This window comes from Hyaena hyaena, unplaced genomic scaffold (genome assembly GCF_003009895.1).
Source record: "Hyaena hyaena isolate Hyena2069 unplaced genomic scaffold, ASM300989v1 scaffold_334, whole genome shotgun sequence".
NCBI lineage: Eukaryota > Metazoa > Chordata > Mammalia > Carnivora > Hyaenidae > Hyaena > Hyaena hyaena.
Window position 1 is genome coordinate 458,275 of NW_024080967.1, and position 27,620 is coordinate 485,894.

The 27,620-nt window shown below is 43.5% G+C and overlaps 1 protein-coding gene across 4 annotated transcripts in view; it reads left to right on the forward strand.

Annotated features, from left to right (window-relative positions):
* Window positions 1-19,909, forward strand: part of PRICKLE1 (prickle planar cell polarity protein 1) — a 112,572-nt gene extending 92,663 nt beyond the window's left edge. For 3 of the 4 annotated variants that reach the window (XM_039249347.1, XM_039249349.1, XM_039249348.1), the window contains exons 2-8: window positions 8,885-9,070; window positions 10,732-10,845; window positions 11,486-11,623; window positions 12,188-12,391; window positions 13,650-13,836; window positions 14,935-15,798; window positions 17,638-19,909. In XM_039249347.1, coding sequence (XP_039105278.1) covers window positions 8,939-9,070; window positions 10,732-10,845; window positions 11,486-11,623; window positions 12,188-12,391; window positions 13,650-13,836; window positions 14,935-15,798; window positions 17,638-18,497 — 2,499 coding nt within the window. In that variant the 5' untranslated portion in view covers window positions 8,885-8,938 and the 3' untranslated portion in view covers window positions 18,498-19,909. The remainder of the gene's footprint in view (window positions 1-8,884; window positions 9,071-10,731; window positions 10,846-11,485; window positions 11,624-12,187; window positions 12,392-13,649; window positions 13,837-14,934; window positions 15,799-17,637) is intronic. The other variant, XM_039249350.1, reaches the window with a different exon arrangement.
* Window positions 19,910-27,620: the final 7,711 nt, after the last annotated feature.

Sequence of the window (27,620 nt, forward strand, 5' to 3'; positions counted from 1 at the left end):
TGTCCAGAGCAGCCTGCTGGATTTTCCCGGAACACGGGGACCTCCTTTCCCTCCGGCTCTCCTCCCGAACCCACCCACCCCCCTTTAAAAAAAAAAAAAACAACAAAAAACCTCGGGGTTCCACATTCATCTATGTCAGTATAAACCCGGCTATGTGTGGAATTTGTTTTTACAACTCGAGTCTTGTGACTTCTCAAACACTTTCTTGAAGTGTTTTCTCTGGAAGCTTGTTTCAAACGAGTGCTGTAAGTTTCACAAAGAGGAGTGTTGTTCAGGAGCCAACAGGTGACGGGGTGAAACCTGAGTCTGTGTGTACATTGGAGTCAAGTCTGGCTGCCGTTTCCTTGGGCCGCCGTTGAAAATAGAAATTCAGAAAGTCAATAGGAGACTAACTGGAACACGATTTGCGAAAAATATCTGCGTCCCCCATTATGGAAAATAACTAGCCCAGTAGAGCAGTGCCGTGCGTGGTCTGCGGCGCCCCCCGGCCTGCGTTTTGGATTTTGTCTGTATATCGCGGTTTACAGCCAAAAAAACCTGACCCCAGAAGCGTCGCTCTGGCAAAGGACCATGCTTTGTCATCATGTTTCCTCCTTTTGTTAAGCGGTCTGTCTTACTGTCGTGGAATGTATTTGTGCATGAAATTAGAATGCTTTGAAACCCCACAGCGTTCCACATTTCCTCTTGGAAAAATGGATAGCTTCTTGGCAATTGGATGGTACATGACAGGCCACTCAGCTGTTGGAAAATGTACAAGTTGGATGGAGGTTTACCTGGAAAATACAGAAAATGCCAAAGGGCACATGGCCTAATGCCACAAATTGCTGGTACGAAGTTCTTTCAGTAATGTTTGATTAAGCAGTGTCGTTGGCTACCTTCATTATGTTTTTATTTTACAGTTAACTCAGTGGTTCATTTCAACGTAAATAAAAGTGAATTGGGTTCTGAACGTTTGTCTTTAGCAGACCGTAAGCGCTGAGTGCTCTTTGTGTGTGAAAACTTTAAAGAGATAACAGTTTAGGATCTACTATGAAATTCAAGCCTTGGTTATCACAGTTTTGATACCTACGTTGATCTCAGGTCTCTCTGGCTTTTTAAAAGTCTCCATAAACTAGGGGATACCTGTGTCCATAGGGCTGTGTATTTTGTGTGTTGAAAGGAACTGGGAAGTGTTACAGGTTTTTGTAGTACCAAATTAGTCTGTAGTTAAATTTAATCCACCTGCATATTTAGCCTGAAGAGTTAGAGTAGCTCTTGAGTAGTTGTGGGTGATCTGCGTCTTCTGTGTGCTAAGGCCTTGTTAACAAGCAGTTTAACAAAGAAGTTGTTAAGCAGTTTGTGGCCCTCAGGATGACACTTAGCAGCAGGGGACATCTAGGGAATGTTAGCCCAACTGAGTTCACAAATCGGTATCTGTTCTGGGTTTTGGTGATCAAAGGATTTCTAACTTCCCTGGGGATGTTCACACAAGAAATACCTTTCCGTAGGGACCCTGCAATGCCATGGTAATCTTCACATAGGAACTAGAGTGGAATTTGATTGGGAAAAGTATTTGTAATTAGGGGTATGACCTTAGACTTCATATGCAATGACAGGCACTGAAAATTACTCTGTTTTCCATTTGCATGATTTTGATTTGATTCGGTGACTTAGTCCACGAAAATGATTAATAATAGGAACCATACCAGAACTGATGTATAGTTAAAACCTCAGTATGTATCTGTTTGAACTCCTTCTCCTCAACCCCCTCAAATCCTCTCAAATCCTCATTCCCCTCTGACTTGCTGTGTAGTATTTCCATCTTAGTATGCCATCTTTCAGTCACATAAGACTCAAGACTACCATGGGGCGCCTGGGTGGCTTAGTCGGTTAAGCGTCGGAATTTCGCTTAGGTCATGATCTCGCGGTTCGTGGGTTCGAGCCCCGCGTCGGGCTCTGTGCTGACTGCCAGCTCAGAGCCTGGAGCCTGTTTCAGTCTGTGACTCCCTCTCTCTCTGACCCTCCCCTGCTCGCTCTCTCTCTCTCTCTCCTAGAAATAAATAAAACATTTAAAAAAAAAAAAAAGACTCAAGACTGTCTTTGACCCAGTTTCCCCCGTTCCTATTGGTTACCCAGGCCACCATGTTTAAGCTCTCTTGGTAACAGAGAGCCAATAGGCCCCTCCCAGGTTCATGTTCTCTTTCCTGCCATCACTGTTGTATTAATTTTCTTTAAGACCAGCAGTGGTCCTCTGCTTCCGTGCCTTTGTCTTTTCCCATTGCCTTTAGAGTTAAACACAAATTCTGCTGCCTGGTCTTTATAACTCTTGAAAGTGTCATTCAATGCTACCATTGCCATCTATTATTGCTTTTGTCTTCCAGTGGGACTCTGGACTCTTCACTGCCTCTGGACCTTCATATACTCTGCTGACTTGTGAAGCTTTTTAGGGAAAAATAGTAAAGGCTCATTTATGTATATATCAAGGTCAACCAAAATAGTACTCCTTAGCTGTCCTGGAGACAGGCGTATAGTGCACCGAAAATAAATGATTCTCAAATGACCGAAATAGCATAGCAAAACAATAGAGCTGCTCTTAGTTTGCGTAAGACCTTCACACTTCGAATATTATCTTATTTAATCAGTGATTACTGTACTTACAGAAGGAATGTGTAAGCCCTTGTTCGTGGTGTAATGATTCTATATACTTCTAGATGATTTTTTTTTCCTAATTATAGTTGTCTAATTTGCAGAACATTGAAAGCAAAATATTAAAAAAGATTTGGAGCTGGTTGGTTGTGGGCAAAGGAAAAAGGCTGCTTACTTTCTAAGAGATTAAAGTAGCAAGAATTCAAAATCTATCATGAGTGCAGGGGCGGAAAAGCTGTAAAAAATTTTTCAACCATCTTAAAGCCTTGGGGCCATGCAGTTCCACACATCAGCTCTATATTGTGAGATAGCCCTAAACTTGTATTCCGACTGAGGAACTAGGTTCAGGTTCAGGGGCACGCCCAACTGGATGACTAGATTAGATTCCTGAAGCCAGTGTTCTTTCTACTGTTCATTTTCTATTCAGAATGAAAACAAATGATCAGTCAAAGGCTAAATCCCATATAATCACACACATACCAGGACTCCAGAAAACAAGGAAATGTGTAATGGAATTTGGAAACACTCTTATGTTAGATACCTGTTCTTTTTAAAGTCCTAGCTTTTAACGGAATGAAGTCAGTTGCCTCTTGGTGGTATTTTCTAGAACCACTCAATAATGGCCCTTAAATATAGAGATGAATGAATAGATGGAATAAATGAGTCTGCAAAGTAAATTTCACCAGGAACCCCTCCTTACATCACTGTTGGATGAATGAGGCCATACTCTGATTTGGGGAACAAGGGCCAACTTACAGCCAGTCATATATTGGGTTCTCACGATTGTTGCTCTACTGAGACACCTGGAAATACCCTGCCATGCTCTGTAGACCGTTCTGCGTTTTGTGCCCGTGCAGGTGCACTGGAGATTTTGTTGTAAAGACTGGTTAGAAGTTGATTCCAAGGGACATGGGAATGGTGGCTAATAGTTTGTCAAAATCGTTTTTCCTTCAGGAGGCTACAGAACCTCCAGAACTCAGGAAGAAGATGAAATTCACATGTCAACCTTGGCCTTGGCTATTAATATGTTGTTCTTATTCTGAACGTTGCCGGTCAGGTTCAAGAAAATCTGTGTAGTCAGAGTGGAAATAACCATGCCAATTTGACACATCATTCGTAATTTTAATTCTTTATATTCATATAATTCCTTTCTTTAAAACTTTCACATACTTAGACCATCTTTGTAAGGAAAATAGTTACAATAAAGAACAAGGCCTCATGATTTCGGTGGCGTGCCAGAAGTATGAAGGTTTCAGGGCTGGGTTTACTTGCATGTTAAAGCCCCAGATCGTAGTCCCTTGCGTACTGCTCTATCCCTTGGGTGAGATGTTCGCTTGACAATTATATGATGATTGAGAAGTCCTGCATCTGCGAACTGTTTGTCTTTGAGTCTTTTTAAATGGTGAGAAGTAGCTAACTCTTTTGAAGGGCGAAGGGAGAAAAGGGATAAAGAAGGGAAATGAAACTCTTCCACCTTCTGTTGTTTGGCTTGCTTGGAGCGCTCCCGTGATGGTCCTTGTCTGTGGTAAGAAAATATCTCATTTCTCTCTACCCAACCTCAGGCTTCCTTCGCGTCTCCTTTGTGTCCATCCCCTTTTCTTTTTGTCATTCGTCTCCTTGAGTCTTCTTTCTAGTTAGTTAGCTTTTAGTCCTCTGTTTCAAAAAGTATCTGTGAATAACTCCTAACCAGCTTTAATTTAATTCAAATCTCTGTTCTCTGTGCTTGACCTCAGTGCCATCTTTGACAGTACTGTTAGCTCTTAAAAATGGTGCTCCCTCTACACATTTCCTTAATGGTCAGACTCTGTTTGGAACCTGAACAAACCCGTTCCTGAACATTGTTTTACTTTTTTCTCTGGATTATGAGACATCCAGAATTCTGAAGAGACTTTTTTGGAGAGGTGGGGCCTTCCCAGATTCGTTTCCTTAACAGGAAAAACTGAGCACGGAATTGATAATTGATTAAAGCACAATTGTCATTCACATGTGACTAAGTTCATTCAGTTACTTACAGCATTTCAAGACCAGGACAATAAACCTCCCTCAGAATAATCACAGAATACTAAGCTAGTTTGGCTTTTTATTCTGTTGATCTCCAGTATCTCGCACCATGTCTTGCACAGTTTTTTTTTAGTAAACATTTTGAGAATGTAATACCATATTTAATTTCGCTGTGATTAGGGAAGAGGACGTTAAAATGCACTCCCAAAGGGTTCCCACAAAAGTGTGTGTAATGCGTGTTTGTGATTGTGAGGAGGAAAATGGTGATAAATCAGATGAAGCAAAGTGTAAACAATTGATGAGTCTGGGTAACGGCTACCTGAAATAAGGGGTTCCTTATTCTTCCAACTTTTCTGAAGCTTGAAATTAAATCAAGATAAAAATTTACATGGGGGGAGAGGGGGATGGGCATGGAGGAGGGCACTTGGGATGAGCAGTGAGTGTTATGTGGAAACTAATTTGACAATAAACTATTTGTAAAAAAAAAAATTAAAAAAAATAAATGCTGTGTTGAAAATTAAAAAAAATAAAAATTTACAAAAATGAAATACAAAATTAATGGACAGGTCACTCTTGTCGATCTAAGTGTAACTCTACAAAAAAAAAATCCTGAAAATGTTTCTATATCACAATTCCAACTTTGAATATTCCCATTATAATTCAACTCATTTGTAGACCTGATTCGTGTCTGTATTTCACATGATCAACCTAGAGACAAAGCCTGGAAGTGAAATTAAGTCTTTCTTTTAGATCTAATTCACACATGGTTTTGTGTTTGGTCTATAAAAGGTGGTATTTTGGCAGATGAGATATAACCACGTTTAGATGTCATTAGGAAGATTCTAGATCATGACCCAGAGCAGAAGTAATGGCCATGTTCCCCTCTTTGTGCTGTCAAGCGTTTGCAATACAGTAAATGTAAATGTCTACATAAGGGATATTTGGGAGATCATGTATTTTTTTTTATTTATTTTGAGAGAGAGAGTGAGTGAACAGGGGAGGGGCAGAGAGGGAGAAAGAGAGAATCCCAAGCAGGCTCTGCACTGTCAGCGCAAAGCCCAACACGGGCTCCTGAATTGTGAGATCAGGACCTGAGCCAAAATCAAGAGCTGGACATTTAACCCGACTGAGCCATCCAGGCGCCCCAGTGAAATATTTATTTATCGCTTTTATTACTTTAACATTTTATAAGTGCAAGACCCATGCTCAGCAGTCAACTGCTTTCATATGACATAGTATGAGAAAATGACATACCTAACCATATAAGGGTCTACCACCACAGGTAATTAAAAAAAAAAAAAAGAAAAATCCATATTCAAATGTTGGTGTTATCAAATGAAGGTCATGCTAGGTAACTATTTTTCTTTTAATATTTGGGTCGGCTCTGAGACCTTCCTAATGCATGTAATGTTTTGTCATTTTATTATCTTCTGATGTAAAGCAAAAAGAGGCTTTCTCCAGAGAATAAACTCTGAACCAACAGTTCATGAGGCTGGTGAATTTTTATAATCCTTTTTGACTGTGTGCTGTCCTTGAAGTGCTTTTTCTGGGCAAAATGGACTGTCTCCCTGCTTTCAGTCATTTGTCATGACTGGTGCAGTAGCAGGAGGAACCATCCAGAGAAAAGGGGACTGGCTCAGTCAGGTCCCACCGCTAGGAGGCAGTGTGGGGTTAGAGGTTTAAGATCACGGGCCAGGTTCTAAGGCCACTGCTTGTTAAGTTTCCTCTGGACAGTCGTCCTGTGGCAGATGGTTCTGAGGCTCCGGTTTCCCACCTGTGAATTGAGGTACACCCTATTGGGTTGTTCCATACGATGATTAAATGTCATAACACTAATCCCGCCAAGCTAGGCGCAGAGGACTGAGTTAGCTGTCAGGATGCCAACACAAAACTGAAAGCCTTGCCTGTGATAAATAGGACTTTGTCGCTCATGTCCCTTCAGTCGAACCCTTCACATTGTTGATGGTTGACAGTATAGTGTGTGGAGAGGCTGGGACGAATGTGTGGGAGTTGGAGGCTCAAGGCGTGGCCAGTGCATCAGATTGGGAGGCGGATTGTGTCATTTAGTGCTAAAAAAAAAAAAAAAAAAAGTTGATTTACCTTGATTAGGATGGCAATTTACTGTACATTTTTTGCAAAAGGCTAATCAAGGAATACAGCTGTAAAAGTAATTCAGCTTTTTGGTAGCTGTGTCTTTGTGCTAGCTTGGAAAATCCATGGTTTGTCTTAAATTTGTAGGTTTTCTCTTTATAGTATAGTCGTAATTGTTAGGTTCTAGTTAATTTTTGTGTTCTTTGTAAGTTTCTGCAGCACAGGTACCTTATTGTCTCCTTCCTCAGCCAGATTTGGCTAGGGCCGAATATACATATTTCACAATTCAGGTTAAAATTACATTGAAGGTCCCACTCCCATCCCCTCACCCCCCCAGTTTTCCTGGTGGGGATTTCTGAGTTACTAATTAAATTCTTAACCTCTAGTTTTCTTCCTTTGACACGTGGGAGTTGCTTTTTCCAAAACAAAAGGGAAAGACTAGATCCAAGAAATTTTCTGACTTTCATTAACACATTCCCCCCTCCCCCCTTTTTTTTTCTTAACACGGAGAGCTAAGAGGAATGTAAGTCAAGATGGGAAAGAATTGCACCTGTGTGAAATGATGACTTGTTTAAAAGGTCATAACCTCCTGATAGTGGAGAAATGAGGTCATCTTTACTTTTTGTTCAGGGTGAAGGAAAAGTTAAATTTATTAGTTGAAATAATATCTGCCTACTGTGTGGCTCCTTCTAATAACGATTGTAGCCATAAGGTTTGGCCTTCCATTTTAACTGTTACCATTTTAATTTATGCCCTTTGTTTATAAAAGAAAAAACCACACGTTTTCATAATCAGGTTGTGATAGGTAACACTTTCTGATACTGTAGAGTTGCATTTGACATAGTTGCTGAGAAAGGACTTCGTCTCCGGTAGGAGTGTGCTTGCGAGTTCACTGCTTTTCCTACTTGTGAGAACAGGTGAGAGGATTTTTTTAAGGCAGAACCGTTTTTGGAAGTCTGATGAGTCAGGCACGTAGTGTGACTGCGTTTTTAGCTGTGTGACCTTAGGTGAGCCATTTAATTTACTGGAGCCTTGTTTTCTTTAACTTGGGGTCAGGCTAATGATCTTTTCCTTTCCCTTTTCCCTTTTCTTTTTTTTTTTTTTCCTTTCCCCTTTCCCTTCCTTTCCTTTCCTTGGAGGGAGAGGGGGAGGGAAGGGGGCAGGTATAAAAAAGCTGCATCTGAGTCTGAAAGTCTTGTTCTGTTTAAGAATCAGAAGAAACTTAACAAGAAGCTTAAATGCTGATAACGGTGCTGTAGAGCGGGGGCCCTGGTGTTGACACTTGTGCAGCCCTTCCATCTGAGAAAGACGTTCCGCCCAGAACTGGGTTTGTGTCTTACTTTGCCCAGTAGCTGGCTGCTAGCTTGTCGCACATAGTAGGTGTGACTTTTCAATGAATGCCTGCTGGTAATACAATTCCACAGTAATAGTCAGCTAGCTGGGTTTTATTTTAGCCTCGTGCTTGGATTCAGTTACTTTTCTGCTGAAGGAACTCATTAATGAACCATCTGGCTGACTTTCTTTCGCCCATTGATACTAAAGGCTTTTGGATTGAATGTGCCATATTAAGGATTTAACTGCTATTTCTACTCAATGAGTAAATGAAGTTTACTGTCTCTCCAGAACATGATTAGAAACTGGAAACCTGAGCAGCCTGCCCGTGGACCCACTGTGTGCAGGCAGCAGGAAGCGGCTGGGATTAGGAAACCAGGAGCAGGGTGGGGTGTGGGGAGCACATAAGCAGCGGGCAGGGCGGGGGGGGGGGGGGGGGTGCCGTCTCTGACACTTGTTCCGCTCCTAAGACTTCACAGGGTCTTATTGGTGGGAAAGTTAGAAAGTCAACAAAGCAGTTTTCTTGGGAACCTTTCTAATGACTAGTATGTTAGAGGCGCTTGTTAAAGGCGGCTGGAACCAAGCTGGCTTTGGTGGCACCTCCTGAAATGCCAAGTTGTTCAGGGGGCTGCTTCTAAATCGAGTAGCTCTAGCTCTGCAGTTTCCGTGGGGTTGGGGGTGTGGACACTGGTAATTTGGTTACTAGAAACGAGTATAGTTACTAGAAAACTAGGCCCTGCTGTGTGTAAACATTCCATACAAGTCCCTGGAGGGCAAGAGTAGTGCCTTCAGGTTTTAATTTCTTTGTTTTTTTTTTCCCCTATGTTGTCCACAGCAGCCATCGTTTGATGTCCTGTGACTGAGAAGCCAGCCTTTTCACCTCATTATTATGCCTTTGGAGATGGAGCCCAAAATGAGCAAGCTTGCCTTTGGGTGCCAGAGGAGCTCCACATCAGACGACGACTCTGGCTGTGCCCTGGAGGAGTACGCCTGGGTGCCCCCGGGCCTGCGGCCGGAGCAGGTGGGCCCTCCTCACCCCGCGTGCTCGGTCTTCCAGCAACATTGCAGGGTTTTTGTTTTTGAGAGTGGCTAAAAAATTGTATACACCGTTACTGCCACTGCTGACATGCTGTGCTACCCTCCTTGGTGCTTCCCCTTCGGATAGTATCAATGTTTGCTCTGGAAGGGCATACTTAATTCCTCGGTGAAAGTTTGCAGTCATTTTGTGCTCCTGAGCCGTACAGTGATGCGAGTCTTGCTCTAACGAGTGGCGTCCTGCGTCCTGCTTAGCTTTGCATTTGTTACGTGGAGATCTGACTCGGCTCTTCGGAGAGAGAGGAATTTAAACTTTTTAAAAACATCAGTAACAACAAAAAGGTAGTGAAAGAGGAACGTTTCCGTGCCAGCTCTGAGCAACGCTTGTGCTTTGGAAGAGAAGTACGGAGCTGTAAGAAACCACCTGAAGTGTTCTTGCTTAGACGTTTGACCTTTGATACCCTGACACATAAAAGAATCTGTCACCACAGACTGGATTGCAAAAAAAGGAATACTACTAATTTTGTGCTTTGCATTGTTGTTTTAAGATGAGAGTATTATATATGCAGATTTACCCCCCCAATATCCTTATAATGATGAACTCACAGTGACAGATACTAAGTGGGAGAAGCCATAGTTTGAAATATAAGGTCCCAGCTGGGTGTGCTGCTGCTCCTGGGTGATGGGGGTTTCTTGCATGCTGGGGTCTTCCGGGGATAGGGGCTCCTGACGCATCTACACAGCCCAGTACCCGGTGCACATGGAGCTGGTATTTGAGCAGCACTTCTAGCTGTAAAAGCTTCTGTGGCGGACACAATGGGGAGGAGAGGTGGTGTGCTGGCATAATGGTTAGGAAAGCAGAATTTTGACTACTTACTAGGAGAGAATCCCTTCTTGCAGCTTATGATTGGGTAGGTTTTGTGTGATGCTAAGATATTGAAGCAGACAAGCACTCAGTTCCCTGATCATTTTCCCCTCAAACCACCTTCATTCTCAGCACTGCAAAGTACCCCATGTGCATTAAGGGAGATTCCTTGAAATCTAACGGGGGAAAAACCCCAAACAGAAATGGAGTTCTCCTTTCAAAGTGACCTCAGTACAGCGCAGTATGGCTCCCCTCCAGTTATAGTGGGGAAACAGACTCCAGGTACTTAGAAAATAACACCCATGGAAGCAAAGAAAGCTGATGCTTGAGAGAACCTGATAAGGGAGAGTTTACAAAGTTTAACAGAACAGCTTTTGTCTCTGTAACGTGTAAAATTCAGAGAGCAAATTGAGTGTGCCCGTGTAGCGTCTGGGTTTGGGGCGGTGTCAAGCAGCCTGTGTGGTCATGTGCAGCACTCTTTCTTGGCTGACCCTAGGGAGGCTGGCTGAGGAATAGTAGCATTAAGTGTGCACGTTTTATGGTGCATAATTTATGATGCCCCTAATTGTCACTACAAATTACATTCCTGAAGAGCAATTCAGCAGCTGGATGCTAGCTATCTGAAGATTCGCAGTTCTGCTGAGTTGGCTCAGCTGGTCTTCTCATTAGCTACAAGAGGCCAACCCTTGTACCTAAAGGAAAAGGTAACTTTCTAAGATGGAATGTAAGCTAAGATGTTCATGTCCGGTATGCTGATGTCCTCCTTTCCATCCCTTACCCAGATCCAGCTCTACTTTGCTTGCTTACCAGAGGAAAAAGTTCCTTATGTTAACAGCCCTGGAGAGAAACATCGTATTAAACAGCTATTGTACCAGTTGCCGCCACATGATAATGAGGTAAAAATCAGGAAGAAGCCTAATTAAAAAAAAAAATAAACCCTAAACATTGAGATGCCTCTCATAAACCCTACCTCCTCACTGCCTAGGGCTCTTTTGCCTCTTTCTTCAGTTAAAATTTGCCTTGAGAATACAGCTTTCCATTCTTTGCGAGAGAAAAGGGTGTCAGTGCAATAAACTTAACAACAAGTTGGTTTTTATGGTGTTTGCAGCCACCCACCACTTACGGGAACTACGAATTGCTGAGATTTCCCTGCCCCTTCAGCCAGAGCCAGCGCTTTCTGGTGGCCAGGGCCGGCCGTGCAGTGCAGCCGAGGGGCTGTAGGATGGAGAGTGAAAGTGGCAATTAACAAGCTGAAACCTTTTGTAGAAAGGTTAATGTCTTCCATTTTTGTGTCTCTGATAAAAGTTGAAACTCTCCTTATTTAAGAAAAAAGTTCCTTTGAATTGCATTTCCCTTTTGTTGGAGAGGCTGTGGATCTGATGTCATTTTAAAGGTGTGGTGCCACTTTTAAATTGGGGATTCATGGGGCAGGCCAGCTAGCCTTGCTCTTTGCTGAAGCTCTAACCCTGGAAATCCCGACTTGGTGAGGGAGACTGAGCGCCCCAGGGTGGTGCTTCTGTTTTTCTGTCTCTGAAGGTACGGTATTGCCAGTCTCTGAGTGAAGAGGAGAAGAAGGAGTTGCAGGTATTCAGCGCTCAAAGGAAGAAAGAAGCACTGGGAAGAGGAACAATTAAACTTTTGTCCAGAGCAGTGATGCACGCCGTGTGCGAGCAGGTAGCCCTTTCCAGGATGGGTGGCTCGTGGTGGTGGCGTGGATGGAGTAAGGTTGGGGCAGAGGACAGGCCTGGCACAGGTGGGGGCCCTGAAAGCCTCCAAAAAATACAAGGCAGCCTAGCTTTTCAAGAAATGGACCTCAGTGTTTGTAGCAGGGGGAGTCAGTCTGCCGTTGTGTAAACATCAGGTGAAATCTGGGCGTGGGGAGAGGTGCGAGGGTCCACCCAGTGTTCCCAACTGCGGAAACAGAATGAAGACGTTCAGACGCTTCCTGGCTCAGCGTGGGAAATGTACGCAAGAGGAGCTGGCTCAGGAAGAGGCCTCTTCATGCGAGTTGGATGAAACCATTCTTAGGACCAGTCTCGTGTGGTAGTGTATCTGAGGCGTGTTCATTCCAGTTAAGAATCAGAAATAGTCCAGCGTTAAAGAGCTATTTCATCACTAACAGGAGGGGCCACAAATAAAAGCTTTCTTGACATAATGGGATTTAGTGTAAAGTAGGGAAGGCTGAGCATCCAGTCATTAAAGAAGGATCATCTCCATTTCAAATCCTTTTGTTTTTAGTGTGGGCTGAAGATAAATGGAGGTGAAATTGCAGTGTTTGCCTCGCGTGCGGGCCCTGGAGTGTGCTGGCACCCTTCCTGTTTTGTCTGCTACACGTGTAACGAGCTGCTGGTCGACCTCATCTATTTTTATCAGGATGGAAAAATTCACTGTGGCAGGCACCACGCTGAACTGCTCAAACCACGGTGTTCAGCATGTGATGAGGTAAAAAAAAAAAAAAGTTTATCCCTGAACACTGGGAAAAATAAGCTTCTAGTAAGCCAGTATTCCACTGCACACATCTAAGCAAAATATCAATAATCTCCTGCTTTTGCCTGTGTATTTTAAAAATAATCCTGTACACTCATATAATGGAATGATATGTAGCTAATAAAGAGAAGGCAGCAGGTGTGTTTGTGTGTTGGTAAGTAGGATGTCCTTGATGCATTGTGAGAGAAGAAAACAAGTTGCAAGAATAGTAAGTGGTAGATAATCTTTTTTGTTACATAAAGGGAGAAACAAGTCAAGATTGTGTACATGTCTGCACACACTCAGAACTAGCATGGAAAGACATATACTGAGTTAACCGTGGTTACCCCCGGGGGTGTATGGGAAGGGATGGTGACGTGGAAGGAATTGTGTTTTTAAAGCTTTTTATTTTGAAGTAATTTTAGATTTATGGAAGACTTGAAGAGATGACAGAGTGTTTTGTAGACCTTTCTCCCAGCTTCCCCTGTTGTTAACAGCTTACATGGCCATAGTATATGCATCAAAACCAAGAAATTAACATTGGCATAATACCAGTAACTACAGACTATAATTAGGTGTCCAGTTTTTCTGCTAATGTCTTCTCTATTCCAAAATCCAGTCCAGGGTACCTTATTGCATTTATTCTTTGTCTCCTCAGTCTCCTTCAAACAGTGACCGTCAGCTTTATTGGGGCTTGCTTTTATACATTTCTTTCAGTTTTGTTCAGTAATGTGTAATTTGAAATTTCTTTGAAACCAAAATTATAAAAAATAAAGTCTTTAACCTGGACCTGACCACCAGGTTAAATGAAGCATTATCTACACATGCTGCTCACACAGCCCAGCATCTGGATAGCTGTAGCTGCTGACTGCAGACATTTTTATGAGCTTAGTACCAAACTACAGACTACTAAATTATTTCAGTGTTAACGTACGCTATGCCAGATTACGCCAACAAAGTGTGATTGGAGAGCAAAAATATGACCAAATTATCTCCGATGTAAAAATCTGTTTAAGTTTAAGCAAGCACTGAGTTTCTCTTTTTCAACGTTTTCAATTCCTGCTTTTATTTTGTATCTAAATCCAGTGAGATTTGAGCTTGAGGCTGTAAGAAACAAGGTTAGCTAGGTAAGTGGTTTCTTAGAGCCAGTGTCTGTCAGCTGTCTGGAAAACATGCAGTTACTCGGCCTTTAGAAGAGCTCGCCACGATCTTTTCATCCCATTTCCTTTTAAAGATCATTTTTGCTGATGAGTGCACAGAAGCCGAGGGCCGCCACTGGCACATGAAGCACTTCTGCTGCCTGGAGTGTGAAACGGTCCTGGGGGGACAGAGATACATCATGAAGGATGGCCGCCCGTTCTGCTGCGGCTGTTTTGAGTCTCTGTATGCGGAGTACTGTGAGACCTGTGGGGAGCACATCGGTAAGTGCGCAGCTGGCCCGTGATTTCCAAGCCAGTGTGGGTTTGTTCTCTAGAACTTACAGGGCAACGTACAGATCTTAAGTGTTTTAGTTTGGGGAGTTTCAGCAAAGCGTGTTTAGTCAGTTGTCATTATTTGCGATGGCTGTGTTCTGTAAGGTCACCTGGGTCATTGAGGACTGGACCATTGCTCCTGGGGGAAATACAGGGCTGGGGTCCTGCAAGGGCCTGCTCACATTTTCAGCTGATTCACTAATATTGAACTCCTAGCCAAGAGCGCTGTAGCTCATGCCTGAATGACGCTTCTAGATCTAACGCACACGTTTGCTCTGTGAGGCACATCACAGCCTTCTTGCACTTATGAACAGTACACAGCACGCACTTAAGCACTATGCTTGGGAGCCCTTTGAAACAGCAGAATTAGGGGCGCCTGGGTGGCTTAGTCGTTTAAGCGTCCGACTTTCGCTTAGGTCATGATCTCACGGTTCGTGGGTTCGAGCCCCGCGTCGGGCTCTGTGCTGACTGCCAGCTCAGAGCCTGGAGCCTGTTTCGGTCTGTGACTCCCTCTCTCTCTCTGACCCTCCCCTGCTCACACTGTCTTTCTCTCTCCTAAAAATAAAAAAAAANTTTCTCTCTCCTAAAAATAAATAAAAAACATTAAAAAATTAAAAAAAAAAAAGAAACAGCAGAATTAACAGAAAGCACAAAAATGCAAAAAAAACCTGATTGTAAATTGACCGTGGCTGGATCAGCTGTTATATGTATGAGTACGGAGACCCACAGGGCATCGGTTGTTTGCCCTTGGCTTGGGAAAGTGCACATCGGTGCCCAAATTTTCCATCATTCTGCACCTGTCAGCAAATACCCTGAAAGCTCTGCAAGTATTGATTCTGGGGCTACGGATACATGGTAGCAAGTAGGCAGATTCAAAAGTATGGGATCTGTGAATAATGAGAATTAACCGTACCTGTGTGACCCACAGCCCTTTGAAGATCCAGAACATTTCCGTCACCTCTTAGAATTTCCTCGTACACCATCTTGTCTCTCTCTTCTTTATGTCAAGATTGAACTGTAACCCCCTACTGTCCTTTTTCAAAACAGGTGTCGACCATGCACAGATGACCTACGATGGGCAGCACTGGCATGCTACAGAGGCCTGCTTTTCTTGTGCCCAGTGTAAGGCTTCTTTGTTGGGGTGTCCCTTCCTCCCCAAACAAGGTCAGATTTATTGCTCGAAAACATGCAGCCTTGGTGAAGACGTCCATGCCTCTGATTCTTCTGACTCTGCATTTCAGTCAGCTCGATCAAGAGACTCTAGAAGAAGTGTCCGGATGGGCAAAAGCAGTCGGTCAGCAGATCAGTGCAGACAGTCTCTGCTCTTGTCCCCGGCTCTGAACTACAAGTTTCCCGGCCTATCAGGCAACGCTGAAGACACCCTTTCTCGGAAGCTGGAGGATCTGAGTCTCTCCAGGCAGGGAGCAGGTTTTGTCAATGAAGAATTTTGGAAAGGCAGAGCGGAGCACGAAACCCCAGAAGACCCTGAAGAATGGGCCGAGCATGAAGATTATATGACGCAGCTCCTCCTCAAGTTTGGTGATAAAAGCCTCTTTCAGCAGCCGCCCAATGAGCTAGATATTCGAGCCGGTGAGCACTGGATATCTGATAACATGGTTAAAAATAAGACCGAGTTAAAGCAAAATAACCAGAGCCTTGCAAGTAAAAAATACCAATCTGATATGTACTGGGCACAGTCACAAGATGGGCTGGGTGATTCTGCTTATGGCAGCCACCCAGGCCCTGCAAGCAGTAGGAGGCTCCAGGAATTGGATCTGGACCAAGGGGCTTCAGGATATAATCATGATCAAACGCAGTGGTATGAAGATTCCCTGGAGTGTTTGTCAGACTTGAAACCAGAGCAAAGTGTTCGAGATTCTATGGATTCTTTGGCTTTATCTAATATCACAGGTACGCAATCCTAGGGATTATGGGGTATTTAAAAAAAGAGCCACTAAAAAATTTGTTCTACAAACTACGGTTCAGCAGTAGGGGCTGTGTTATTTAAAACTGTAGACCAAGGGAAGGAAGAAGTTTACATTAAATGCCAAACGCTAACAAAATAAACATGGGCCTACGTGTGTGTGCACATATATACATTTTAATAGAAGCTTGAATAGGTATTATCCTTAAAGAGGAAGAAACCGGTTTCTGTGGATAAGGGAGTCTCCATCTGTGTCTGAAAGATCCTGTGCTCTTTAGATTATGCTATGTGAATTTCAAGATGCTAAAATCAGCCTGTGTACTTGATAAACTCATAGCCATCTTTTATAGTTTCCTGAATTGCCCTGTGGCAACAGATAGCTCAAAAATAGCTCAATGTTTTTTATCCAGATTAAAAATTGCTTTAATGTTTTCAAAGCATATTCATATCCGTTATCTACATTTTATCCTTAAAATGATCCTGAGCAGTATAGAGTGGATATTACCTACTCTGTGTTACAAAGGAGGAAACCTGAATCACCAATAGGCTAAATGCCTAACTTTACATAGGTTTTTAAAGGCAAGACTGAGTCTGGAACCCACCCTTCCCGAATCTTACGTTTACGTTAAGTCTTTGAACATAGAAATATTACTGGTCCATGGCTAGCAAAGGCTATGGCTAGTTTTATAGTCAAACTGATGATATTCAGTCCTTTCATAAAGGTTATGTTACTTTAATGTACACAGGAAAGGCTTTACTGGCTGCCCAGTGCCAGGAATCACCCTGGCAAGGAGGAATTAAGACTTAAGCTACCCTCCTGGTTTCTACTGGACTTGCCAAAGATGAGGCAGGCCTACACTAAAGGGGAGTTGAGGAAAGTGGGTGGGACTAAATTAAGAATATATTGTTTGCTGGGCTCTGTTTTCACACTTAGCAAAAAAAAAAAAAAAAGAGCTCATTAGGTACACATAAAGGGGTTGGGCTGATATTCCTTGACGACAATGGGCTGAGAAACAGGCTTCCTCTAGAAAGTGGGAAGTTATGTAGTCTAGTTGACAGTAGTCTGTCAGCACAATGCCCTGGTCACTTACAATCTGCTGGGCTAGATTCATTTGTTTTGGCTTGCATGGGCCCTGCTAAGAAAGGAGAGCAATATCTGTTTTGAGAAGAGCTTTATTAAAGTAAAGTTAGTCTGAAAATAGCATATGTTATAGAGGACAAGGGGGAAGAAGGCTGGATCTGATGATCTAGGTGTCAGAGCTTGGCAAACTTCTCTAAAGGGCTTGATAGCACTCTTTGGACCATACAGTCTCTGTTGCAGCCACTCAATTCTGTCATTGCAGAAAGCAACGATAGACCATGTGTAAGTGAATAGTTGTGGCTGTGTTCCCGTGAAACTTTATCCACGAATAGGCCGTGGGCCAGATGTGGCCCTTGGGCTGTGGTTTGCTGACGACTAATCTAAGTATAAAAGGATCATAACCGTGGCCAGGTGGATGCAAAGGAAGAGATTGATAGATGTTCAAGTGAAGTAGTCTGGCTGCATGTCATGTTCTACATGTGGAGAAGCTTTAAAATGTTTGCTGCTCGTGACATGTGCTGTAACTAATGTTTGGCCACAAGAGAGCTGGGCTTGTAAGAGGCTATGCCCCCCGTATCGATAATAAAAGCCAAACCTTCTCAAGTATATATGCCTGTTGGTGTCACCTGGTGGGTGTTAATCAAACATTGACATTTTGGAGAATTTTCTTTGAAATGCTTCCTTTCAGCAGCTTGTGTCTAATAAATGTCAGAAGATCACATTCTGTCTTGGCTTTTCTTCCTAGGGGCTTCAGTGGATGGAGAAAGCAAGCCGAGACCATCATTATATTCCCTGCAAAACTTTGAGGAAATGGAGGCAGAAGATTGTGAGAAAATGAGCAATATGGGGACTTTGAACTCTTCCATGCTGCACAGGAGCGCAGAGTCCTTGAAGAGTCTAAGTTCAGAGCTGTGTCCAGAAAAAATCATGCCTGAGGAGAAACCAGTACATCTGCCAGTGCTGAGAAGATCCAAGTCTCAATCCAGACCTCAGCAGGTCAAGTTTTCGGATGATGTCATTGACAACGGAAACTATGACAACATTGAAATCCGGCAGCCTCCAATGAGTGAAAGGACTCGAAGACGGGTCTACCATTTTGAAGAGAGGGGATCCCGGTCTCATCACCATCGCCGCAGGAGAAGTAGGAAGTCCCGCTCTGACAACGCCCTGAACCTTGTCACAGAAAGAAAATACTCTCCCAAGGACAGACTGCGCCTTTACACCCCTGACAACTACGAGAAGTTTATACAGAACAAGAGCGCCCGGGAAATCCAGGCATACATCCAGAACGCCGATCTGTACGGACAGTATGCCCATGCCACCTCCGATTACGCACTGCAGAACCCAGGACTGCCTAGGTTTCTGGGACTCTACGGGGAGGACGATGATTCCTGGTGCTCCTCCACCACCTCCTCCTCCGACTCGGAAGAAGAAGGCTATTTTCTGGGACAACCGATTCCTCAACCCCGGCCACAGAGATACGCCTACTATACAGACGACCTTTCGAGCCCAACTTCTGCACTCCCCACTCCTCAGTTTGGTCAGAGAACAACTAAGTCCAAGAAGAAAAAGGGACACAAGGGCAAAAACTGTATTATTTCCTAACCTAGTAGCTGTGGGGGTCATGTCTAAACTGCCATTAACCATCTCGAATCCTATCTATCTTTTTTCTTCCATAGGAAAGTTGCTAAAATAGTTTAAAGTGCTTTGCCCATGTAAATGAGACCCCTGCTGCTGTTCACGGTGTCAGATTAACATTCGGAAGGTGCGATTTCCCCAGTTTGCCCTCCGTGGCTGGTGCCGGGTTGATGCCCCACCTTGTGCCTGTCAGGTGCATTACGGTCCTGTGTAGCGGCTTTGGTCTCCAGTCCTCCAGAGAATCCTCAAGAAAACTGTCAGGAGGTGATTGGACGGGGGTGTTACTTTAGACAACGGAGAACTTCCGCCACCTTTGTAAAGTGATAGTGTGTGTCGTCTGTCTACACCAGGTTGGCCCAGGTCCTGATCAGTCTGTCCGTCTTGTGCGGCACGCACGTAGTCACGCTGAACCCAGCCAGTACTGTGCATCCCATCGTGTGAGGCCACCTCGTCCCCTTTCAGTTAGCCAGGTAAACACTGCATTGTATTAGCTCCAGATTGACAAAGACATTGCTATTTATAATGTAGTATTTCATAGACTTAAGTGTATTCCTAATTTAACGGTGCAAATATTAATGTACATACTGTACAGGTCAGATTTTAAAGCTGATTATTTTTATATCCCTGAATTGCAAGACATTTGTTACACTGCAGTGCTAGATTTGTTGGGGAACCAGAAACAGCATTTATGGATGAAATGATTGCTTGTACTTTAGTCAGGGTTTATAAGCTTAGAAGGTCAAATTTATATTGCCTAGTGATGGAAGGTTCAAATTTTTTGATTTTTCAATATTAAAAAGGCTCTGTATGCATGGTGGGGCTATGTAAATACTCTTTAAAACTATGGCCCTATTAATCTTACGAGTGCTATTTATGGGTCAAGCAATGTAAACTGTATAAATGTAAAAACAAACAAAAACCCCCATACATATCCCTGGAATATATGGTAAAAACAAGTAGAAGCTGTTCGGGTGAATGTTTTTTCCCCCCGCCTCGGGGATGGTAGGGGGTGCCTTTCCCATTTTCAACAGAGTGGTGATTATTTCCTGAGAAGAGACCAAAACTACAAGATCTGCTTTATAGGCAGAGGACTTTGTAGATTTAGCATTTGAAGAGAGGCTATTCCTTTTTACCCCCCTCCCTTCCAGCTAACTTGTGGGCCCTTTTCTTTTGAAATCTTCAGAGGATGCTGTGCCACTGACTACTTCAAGTTTATATGAGGTTCTATTTCAAGGAAAAAGGATCTTGAATTTGAACTAATGAGCTGATAGTTTGTTATGTGCGACTGTTGCACATACAGTTCAGTCCTGAGTCAGGTCCTAGTGGTACCCGGGACCTATAGGAAGGTATTTAATAAATGTTTGATAAATAACAAACTACCTTTCGGAACACAGATCTTTGCAAACATATCCGGGTGACTTCTGTTTTGCTCCCCTGTTCAGGCATGGTTTCCCATTCTTCTACCATTAATACGTCACCGTTTGACTCCTGCATACCCCCTTGTCTGTACTAGTTAGTAGGTGGGAAATAGGACTTGAGGCAAAGCTCTCCATATTTACTGGAATGGGGAAAAGCTGTCAGGCCGTGGGGAAGGGGGACCTGAATCCAGTAGGTAAACTAGCAGCCTAGCATCCCCTACACCCATCCCCAGATAGGGCAGGGGTGTGTATCTGGGCTGGACAGAAAGAAAGACTTCAGAAACACAGTTGGGGAGAGAGGCACTTACTCAACAACTGTGTCATTATTTCTCTGGTCTGGTTCATTTAAAAAAAGCATGTCAGCAGTGAAAGGGAGATGCATGCACATGGTAACAAACACATACACACACACACAAAATGAACTCAAAAGAAGTGGACTATCTCCTTTCACCCTTCATCTCTAGTCCATCAGGTCACTCCCCAGAAGTAACCACTATTGATCATTTCTAGTGTCCTTCAGATGTTCAAAGCCTATTTATGTAAATACTTCTTTTAAAAATGGTAGCCAACTATACATGCATGCTTAGAGTTGCTCTTTTCACTTTATATGTGGACATTCCACATTAGCACAAATAGGTCTACCTCATTCTTTTCAGTGATGGTATAATACACCATAATTGACTTAACCATGGACTTGAATTTCCTCATAGATACCTTCTCCTGTATTGGCATATATACACATAAAATCTGAGGAGCATAATTCCTGGGACAGGAGGGACTCAATTATGATTTTGATGGATCTCCCCAGTTTTCCTCCACAAGAAATCTGCCCCATCAACATTTACGCTAACAATGTACAAGGGTGCTTTTTCCATCACAGTCTCCCATAACCCATTAGCAGATTTCTTGTTCTTGAAGACCTTTTCAGAACCTGAGCTGCCACCTTTTAGAAAAAGACTGCTGTGATGTGTTGCCTAGAAAAGAGGGAGACTAAATAGTAAACCGTGATACACAGTCTGGAGAAATGGGAGTAGGAGCTGAAGTCACTGTCCTCGGTAGTTTTCAAGTCATTCTCTGATTAGCTCCTTTTGCTTCTGGCAACAGAGGGTTATACAAGATTGCTAAAGGCCTAAAGAAATGCAGAAGTACTTATAATAACAGGACCTTTAAAGCTTTTAAATCTTGGTTAGTAGCAAAAAAACAGGAGCTACAAAGAAAGGGAAAGAACTGCCTTGCAAGGCAGTTCTGTGAAGAATTAGACAAGAAAGTGAAGCATGTAGTTGCCAAGAGGTGTACATAGACTTAGTTAAACAAGAGTGCAAAGTATCTGGTCAGATCGGTCCCAATACTTATCAAATGTTAGAACACTGTCTCTAATCTCTACACGTGTGAGACAGAACCCTAACTATTGCATTTTCCTCACTTCAGAGCAAACCGGAGAACATTTTGCTTAAAGCCCACGAAGGGGCACTGATAAAATGTCAATGGGGACCCCTTCCGGCTCTCATTCAAAGAAGATGATTCATTTTGTGTATGCATTTGCTATACTTGATGCTCTGCCTTCTAGTTCCTGAGTTAAATAAAAAGCACCAAAAGTAAAAAGAAGTATCATTTGCTGTCTAACCCTCTTACTTTAGATACAGATCGTGGGCCTTCTTAAAAGAGTAGTAAAACTGGAACGGGCACCGAAGGCTGCTAGATTTCCAGGTATGGCACACGTCCCTGCCCAACTGGTTCTTGGGTGATGGGTCCTGAAGGTATTGGTGTGGGTAAATTTCAGGAGTGCCCGAGGATTTTAGCAGAGGTATTAGCAACACAGCATGGACGTACTTTGGTTTCTTGAGCTCTTCTTTTCTAACGGACACTTGACTACTCCCAGGGAAAGGAGAACCAGTGGTGCTCGGCCTTCCTTCACATTCTTAGAAACCAGGAATTGAAACATTTGCCGAATCTCCCGGCTTCTCCGTGCTAGCGACGAATTCAAACGTTTCTGAAACCCTTTGAGCAAAGGGAGCCTGCCGCGGGCAAATCTCCAGTGCAGGAGATCTGTATTCTGCAGCCTGAAGGTGATTCCCCCTTCCTCAGAGGTAATGAGGAGAGGCACAACTAATTAATATTTACAGAAATACTTGTGACCTTTTTTTGATGCACAAAGGAGAAAAACAGATAAAATTCTAACAGCCTCATTACCAATTCAATGCTGGTAACATAATTATGATAAAAGTCCTTTTTAGTCAAATGAGAACAGTGTTAATTGCCCGGTTCCATTCGCTAGCGATTCTTTGGAGCGCTCTGAAAACGGGAGGCATGCCTGTGCACAGTCGCAGGGGTTTTCTGCTGACACACTGGGAAGGTTCCCAGGTGAGCTGGGCCAGGGATGGCAGCAGGAGCAACGGAATGTTGCCCTTCTGAGCTTACATTTTTCCAAGGTCACGGGATCATAAACTTCACCAGGGGAATAAAGTTTAACCATGGCTTTCACAAAAACGGTTTGGGAAGACCATATAGAACAAAAACATTGAGTATATATAGACTTGGCCGCAGGACTTGAGCTGATTCATTATTTTTGAACCGAACCAGCTAGTTGGTGAAGTATTCTTATTTCAGGGATTAGTTTTAGCCTCAACTTTTCTTTTTGCAAAGGAAATTTCCCATCTCTTTACTGCTGTGTGTGCCCAAGGTGCTGTTATGCCAACTTTAGATGTAACTTGTAGCCCATTCTCCGAAAGCATTTGATTCCAAACAACCGTTTAAGAATATGAATCCAGTTATAATATACAGTTGGGGTACCTGGGTGGCTCAGTTGGTTGAGCCTCCGACTTCAGCTCAGGTCATGATCTCACGGCCTGTGAGTTCGAGCCCTGCATAAGGCTCTGTGCTGACAGCTCAGAGCCTGCCTTAGATTCTGGGTCTCTCTCCTCTATCCACCCCTCCCCCGCTCACATTCTGTCTCTCTCAAAAATAAACATTAAAAAAAAGAATATTAAGCCAGTTCTCAAAAATGCTAATACTTTAGTGTTTCTAGATAAATGAACCAAGCAACTGACAATGGAAAAGATGGTTACTAATCTAATACAAATCATCACAAAGCTGATCTTACAGAGCGGTACAGAGCCCACTGCATGCCAGGATTCAGGAGGTCTTGGTTAGGAGACCCACCTCTCTCATTAACCCAAGCAGGTTACGTGCTCTGACCCAGTTTCTACGTCTATAAAATGAGAGTGCTAGGCCCTCTCAAAGGTTTCCTTCTAGCTTCTGTTTTCTGTGGAGACCGAACTGAATTTATAGGTTAGAAAAATCTTTCAGCACAAAGTGTTTTTCCCTTTTCGGACTCTTTCATTTACAGACATTTTTGTCTGGCAAAGATTCCTGAAAAGATCTCTCCAAAGAGGGAGCAGGGAACTTTTTAAAGGGTTGGGGCCTTATTCTATTTTTTATTGATTTTTCTATTAATTCAATGCTTGGGACTCTCAGTGGGCATGGGTTACAGTAAATAATGAGGAAAAAGTCTGAGGGTGGTTATTTCCCTATCTATGCATATGCTTCAAACTGGCTTTGTCTTCATCAAGTAGACAGTTGGGAGACTACATAGAGTATGTTGAAGGCAAGGCATTTTCCTCCCTCATGTTATTTCTCTCCCAATTACCACAAGAAGAAGGTTCCCCCCTCCCCCTCATCATAGAGGATTGCTACTGGTAGCAATCTTACTCTTGAATCTCTGAACATCCTATAAACAAAGCTGAAAAGGTGTTAACTATGCTTGATTAATCTTGGTTCCTAGAATGGGTGAGTTGAATTACCAAGCTCATTCTACTTAAATGGCTCTTCTCATACTCTACCATAGGTCCAGGTCCAGTGGCCAAAGAGCCAAGTCCTGGGCTACGCCGCAGTCGTGAGGATTGTAACCCTACGTGCTACCTGCCTCATAAAAACTATCCCTGATGAATCTCAAAGGGGTTTTATAAAATAGCTCCTAAACAGAAGTCATAGGAACGAATATGGAAGGCAGTAGCAACTGAGGATAAAATGAAAAACAAGAATACTGACTTGGGATTGGAATGTTCTGAAAAGTTTTTTATAAAATTATTTTTCTACATCACTCATTACCTTACACATTAACTGCACATACATCAAACAGCCAGTGTGTGCTAGAGTCAGGATTTTAACCTACTTCTGAATGACCACCAAACTTTTCACTTTTTGCAAGAACACTGACTTCAGAGTTGAAAGATTTGGGTAAACCTCTGGTCTGCCACTTCCAGCTATATGACATTTGGCAAGTTATAATGTCTCCTGCCCTTGACTGTAAAATGAAAATAAAATCTTCACTGGTTTATTATATGTGAGAAGTGTGAGTCCAAACACTAGAAGGGTAGTTCTAAGCTTGTTCACATAGTGAGATAACTGAAAACTATGGTGTTTCTCAGAATCCTATGAAGTATTTTAACCTACATCCAATATGGTACACTGGATTCTACTCTAAAGAAGCAGAATACAAAGTTTGAAAGAATAGGAGACTTTTGCCAAAGCAGGGCTAGTGCCATACCCCTGGCCCCAGCTTACCGAGGTGCGGGGCAGGAGGTCTCCCCACCTCAGGACAGGGACGGGCCACGGAGGCCGCGGGCCTTGCAGAGGTCGAGCCACTCCACGGGATAGATGTTGAAGAAGCTCCGTCTCTCCTCTTGGACTCTCAGCAGGGGGAGCAGGCGGCTCCTATGTCATAAAGAAAACGGGATTCTCACACAAGGCTCACCTCTCAAATGAGTATGCCCTGGAGTGTTTCCAGACCACCACCCACTGGGTGTCGTCAGGCTGTGGTGGTGGGAGGCCATGCCAGCAGGAGCCCTCAGACTGCTAATGCTTAGTCCTATCTAGAAAAGGAAAGGGGAGGAAATCAGAAGCTTGAGCACAGAACAGATACTTCGGTCTGGTAAGCTCCAGCTCTGCTGGACTCCATTTTCTCTCCCCTCCCACGGCCCCCCACAACACACAATGCACACACGCTTTCCATCCACTGGGGGCTGACCCTCTTTGGCCTCAGAGGCCTTCTCCACCTTCCCCACCAGGCAAGCACAGGCTGTTGGCAGAGGAGAGAACCTGGCATCTGGTGACAGAGAAACCCAGTTGGCTGTGAGGGACTCACTTGAAGGTACTGCAGACATCTGGCCAGTGTGTCTTTCTCAGGGGTTTGACCACAAAGGATGGACTCCTCCCACTTGGAGGATGAAGGGACGACACACTTTCTGGTCACTGGATCCTCTCCCTTTCCCCAGGCAGCTTACCCAGCCTTACCCACGCAGTGAACCCTCGCCACTCTCAAGGAAAAAAGCAGGGTCTCCATCTTTCTACCCAAGAGTAGGGGTGCCAGCGGGTACCCCCAGGAACTGGGCCCTGGGCCAAGAGGGACTTTTGCTGCAGGTGCAGACCTGCAGGCTGTATGGCCAGTCAGCCAGGGCAGCTCTGTCCCCTCTCCATGTTCCAAGGATTCCAACCAGGAAAAACGTGCCAGCGCCCGGGCAGCCCAGGCAGTGGGTACATACCTCACGCGTCCTCTTGCAGCAAGTGTCTGTATATGTTGTGGTTTTTCTTATTTGATATGTTCTCAAATGTTGGTATTTCAGTGAACCTCTACATTTTCACACACACACACACAGAATGAAAAAAAAAAACTTTAAGCTTTATATAATTTTAGTGATAATGGCCTAATGGTAGCACACTATTAATCTGTGGAAGAGAGCTCAAAAAACAATGCTGTATTATCAGGCTGTCTCTACTGCTATACAAATGTGCATCAGGCTCTATTGATATTTGTCATCAAGTGAGATTTTAAATACAACTTGGAATTAACTCAGTGGACTGGCAAAGCCTTCTTAAAAAATTGTATGTTTAATTTTTAATTGTATACCCAACATGGGACTCAAACTCACAACCCCAAGATCAAGAGTCACATGCCACACCGAATGAGCCAGCCAGGCGGCCCTTGGCAAAGCCTTTTATACACTCAGTTCCCATTACCCCAAGATCAATTATTACAATGGAAAGGCAGGACTAGTACAGCCTGCTGAGAGCCAACTTTAGTGAAGCTAACTCTGAAATACCATTTGCGTTAATTTGAACAAAAGGTGAGCTGCTAACAAAAAACCAATAATGTGGCTTAAACAGTGAAGACATTTATTCCTCTGTCGCACAACAGTTCAGTACTCCATGTGGTCATGTAGGGATCCAAGTTCCTTCCATCTTGTGGTTCTGCAGCAAATTAAGGGTGAGTTGCTTTAGCTACTACTTGGAAGGGATAAAGACAGAGTACAGAGGAGCACATCCACTGTCCTAAGGATCCCAGCCCAGAAGAAGTACTTTCGCTCAAATACCATAGGAATGCACTCAGTCACTTGGTCACACCTAACTGCAAGGGGAAACACAGCAAATAAAATCCTAATTAGCAGTCATGTGACTCAGTTTCAACTCCATTAAATGAAAAGGGGGAGAAAAGATTCTGCTAACCAGAATCTTAGTTATTAGCCCCCCTTCCTCCTCCCTCTCCCCCACCCTTTTCACTGAATTGAGGACCATCAGTGCTCTCCAGAGAAAAGGCAGGAAGGTGATGGTAAGTGTACAGAGTATAACCCGCAAATCCTAGTCTGGCAAGCAGAGTGTGCCAACCTGAGCAGCATTACAGCTGCCAAGTCAGCAGGGTGGCTGGATGCCCTCAACACTGAGTACCGTCCACCATGAATCCTTGATAAGATCACAGTCTCCAAAGTTGTCACCAAAGAACTGTCAGGGCCTTCTTTGGAGTTTAGGATCTCTTGCAAGAAACTCTGAAATGAAGCTGAAACCACTGTGTAATATCTGGGAAGTGTAAGCGGAGTCCTTTCTGAAGGGAAGCTGGGCTGCCCTTTCATCAAGAGGTTCTGGATCTACAAACTGGCTCAGCGTTAGTAAGTGGCTGAGGGGCTGTGAGAAATCAATGTTTTTGGCAAGAATAAATACAAAGGTAATATTTTCAAAGGTAGTATTTTCAAATGTCACATTCTTGAATGATAAGAAAAAGGATAAGGCTACAAATACTCAAAATCATGCTTGCTATTGTTAACCTATCTCTTCCTAAGCTTGTCCCCTAACATCTTTCCCAACTAGCTTCAGTCACACAGGCCTCTCCCTTTCCCTGCACCATTCCCCTCTTCCTAGACTTCTATTACTTTCCCTTCTCTGCCTGAGTAAGTCCTATTCCTCCAAGACCTATGGTCAGATGTCACTTCTTTTGTGGTGTCAAGGAATACAGGTGCCTACAACATTCGAAACTGTGCTAGGAACCAGGTCCCAAAGACATAGCTCCTCCAAAGGTTATATAAAGAGGTAACATTTTAATCCTACAACTCCCTGAAACGCAGATTCATAATTACACAATTGCTGAGCACTGTGCGTGCTCAATCTTATCTAATTGCTGGCTCAGCTCTCAAGACTCCGTAAGTCACCAAAGTTAGTCATTTCTCAATTCTTCCATCCTACTGTTGAGTGGGTAAATTGAACACTGAGTAAACTTGCAGTAAAGAGTAATAAAAATCTGCATTTCAGGGAAAGACTTTAAGCCTGTTAAAGAGAAAAAAAAGACAATCCCATTATTTAAACCTGGTTGCTTTATTTTGCACTTTTAAAATTCACAAAAACCTTC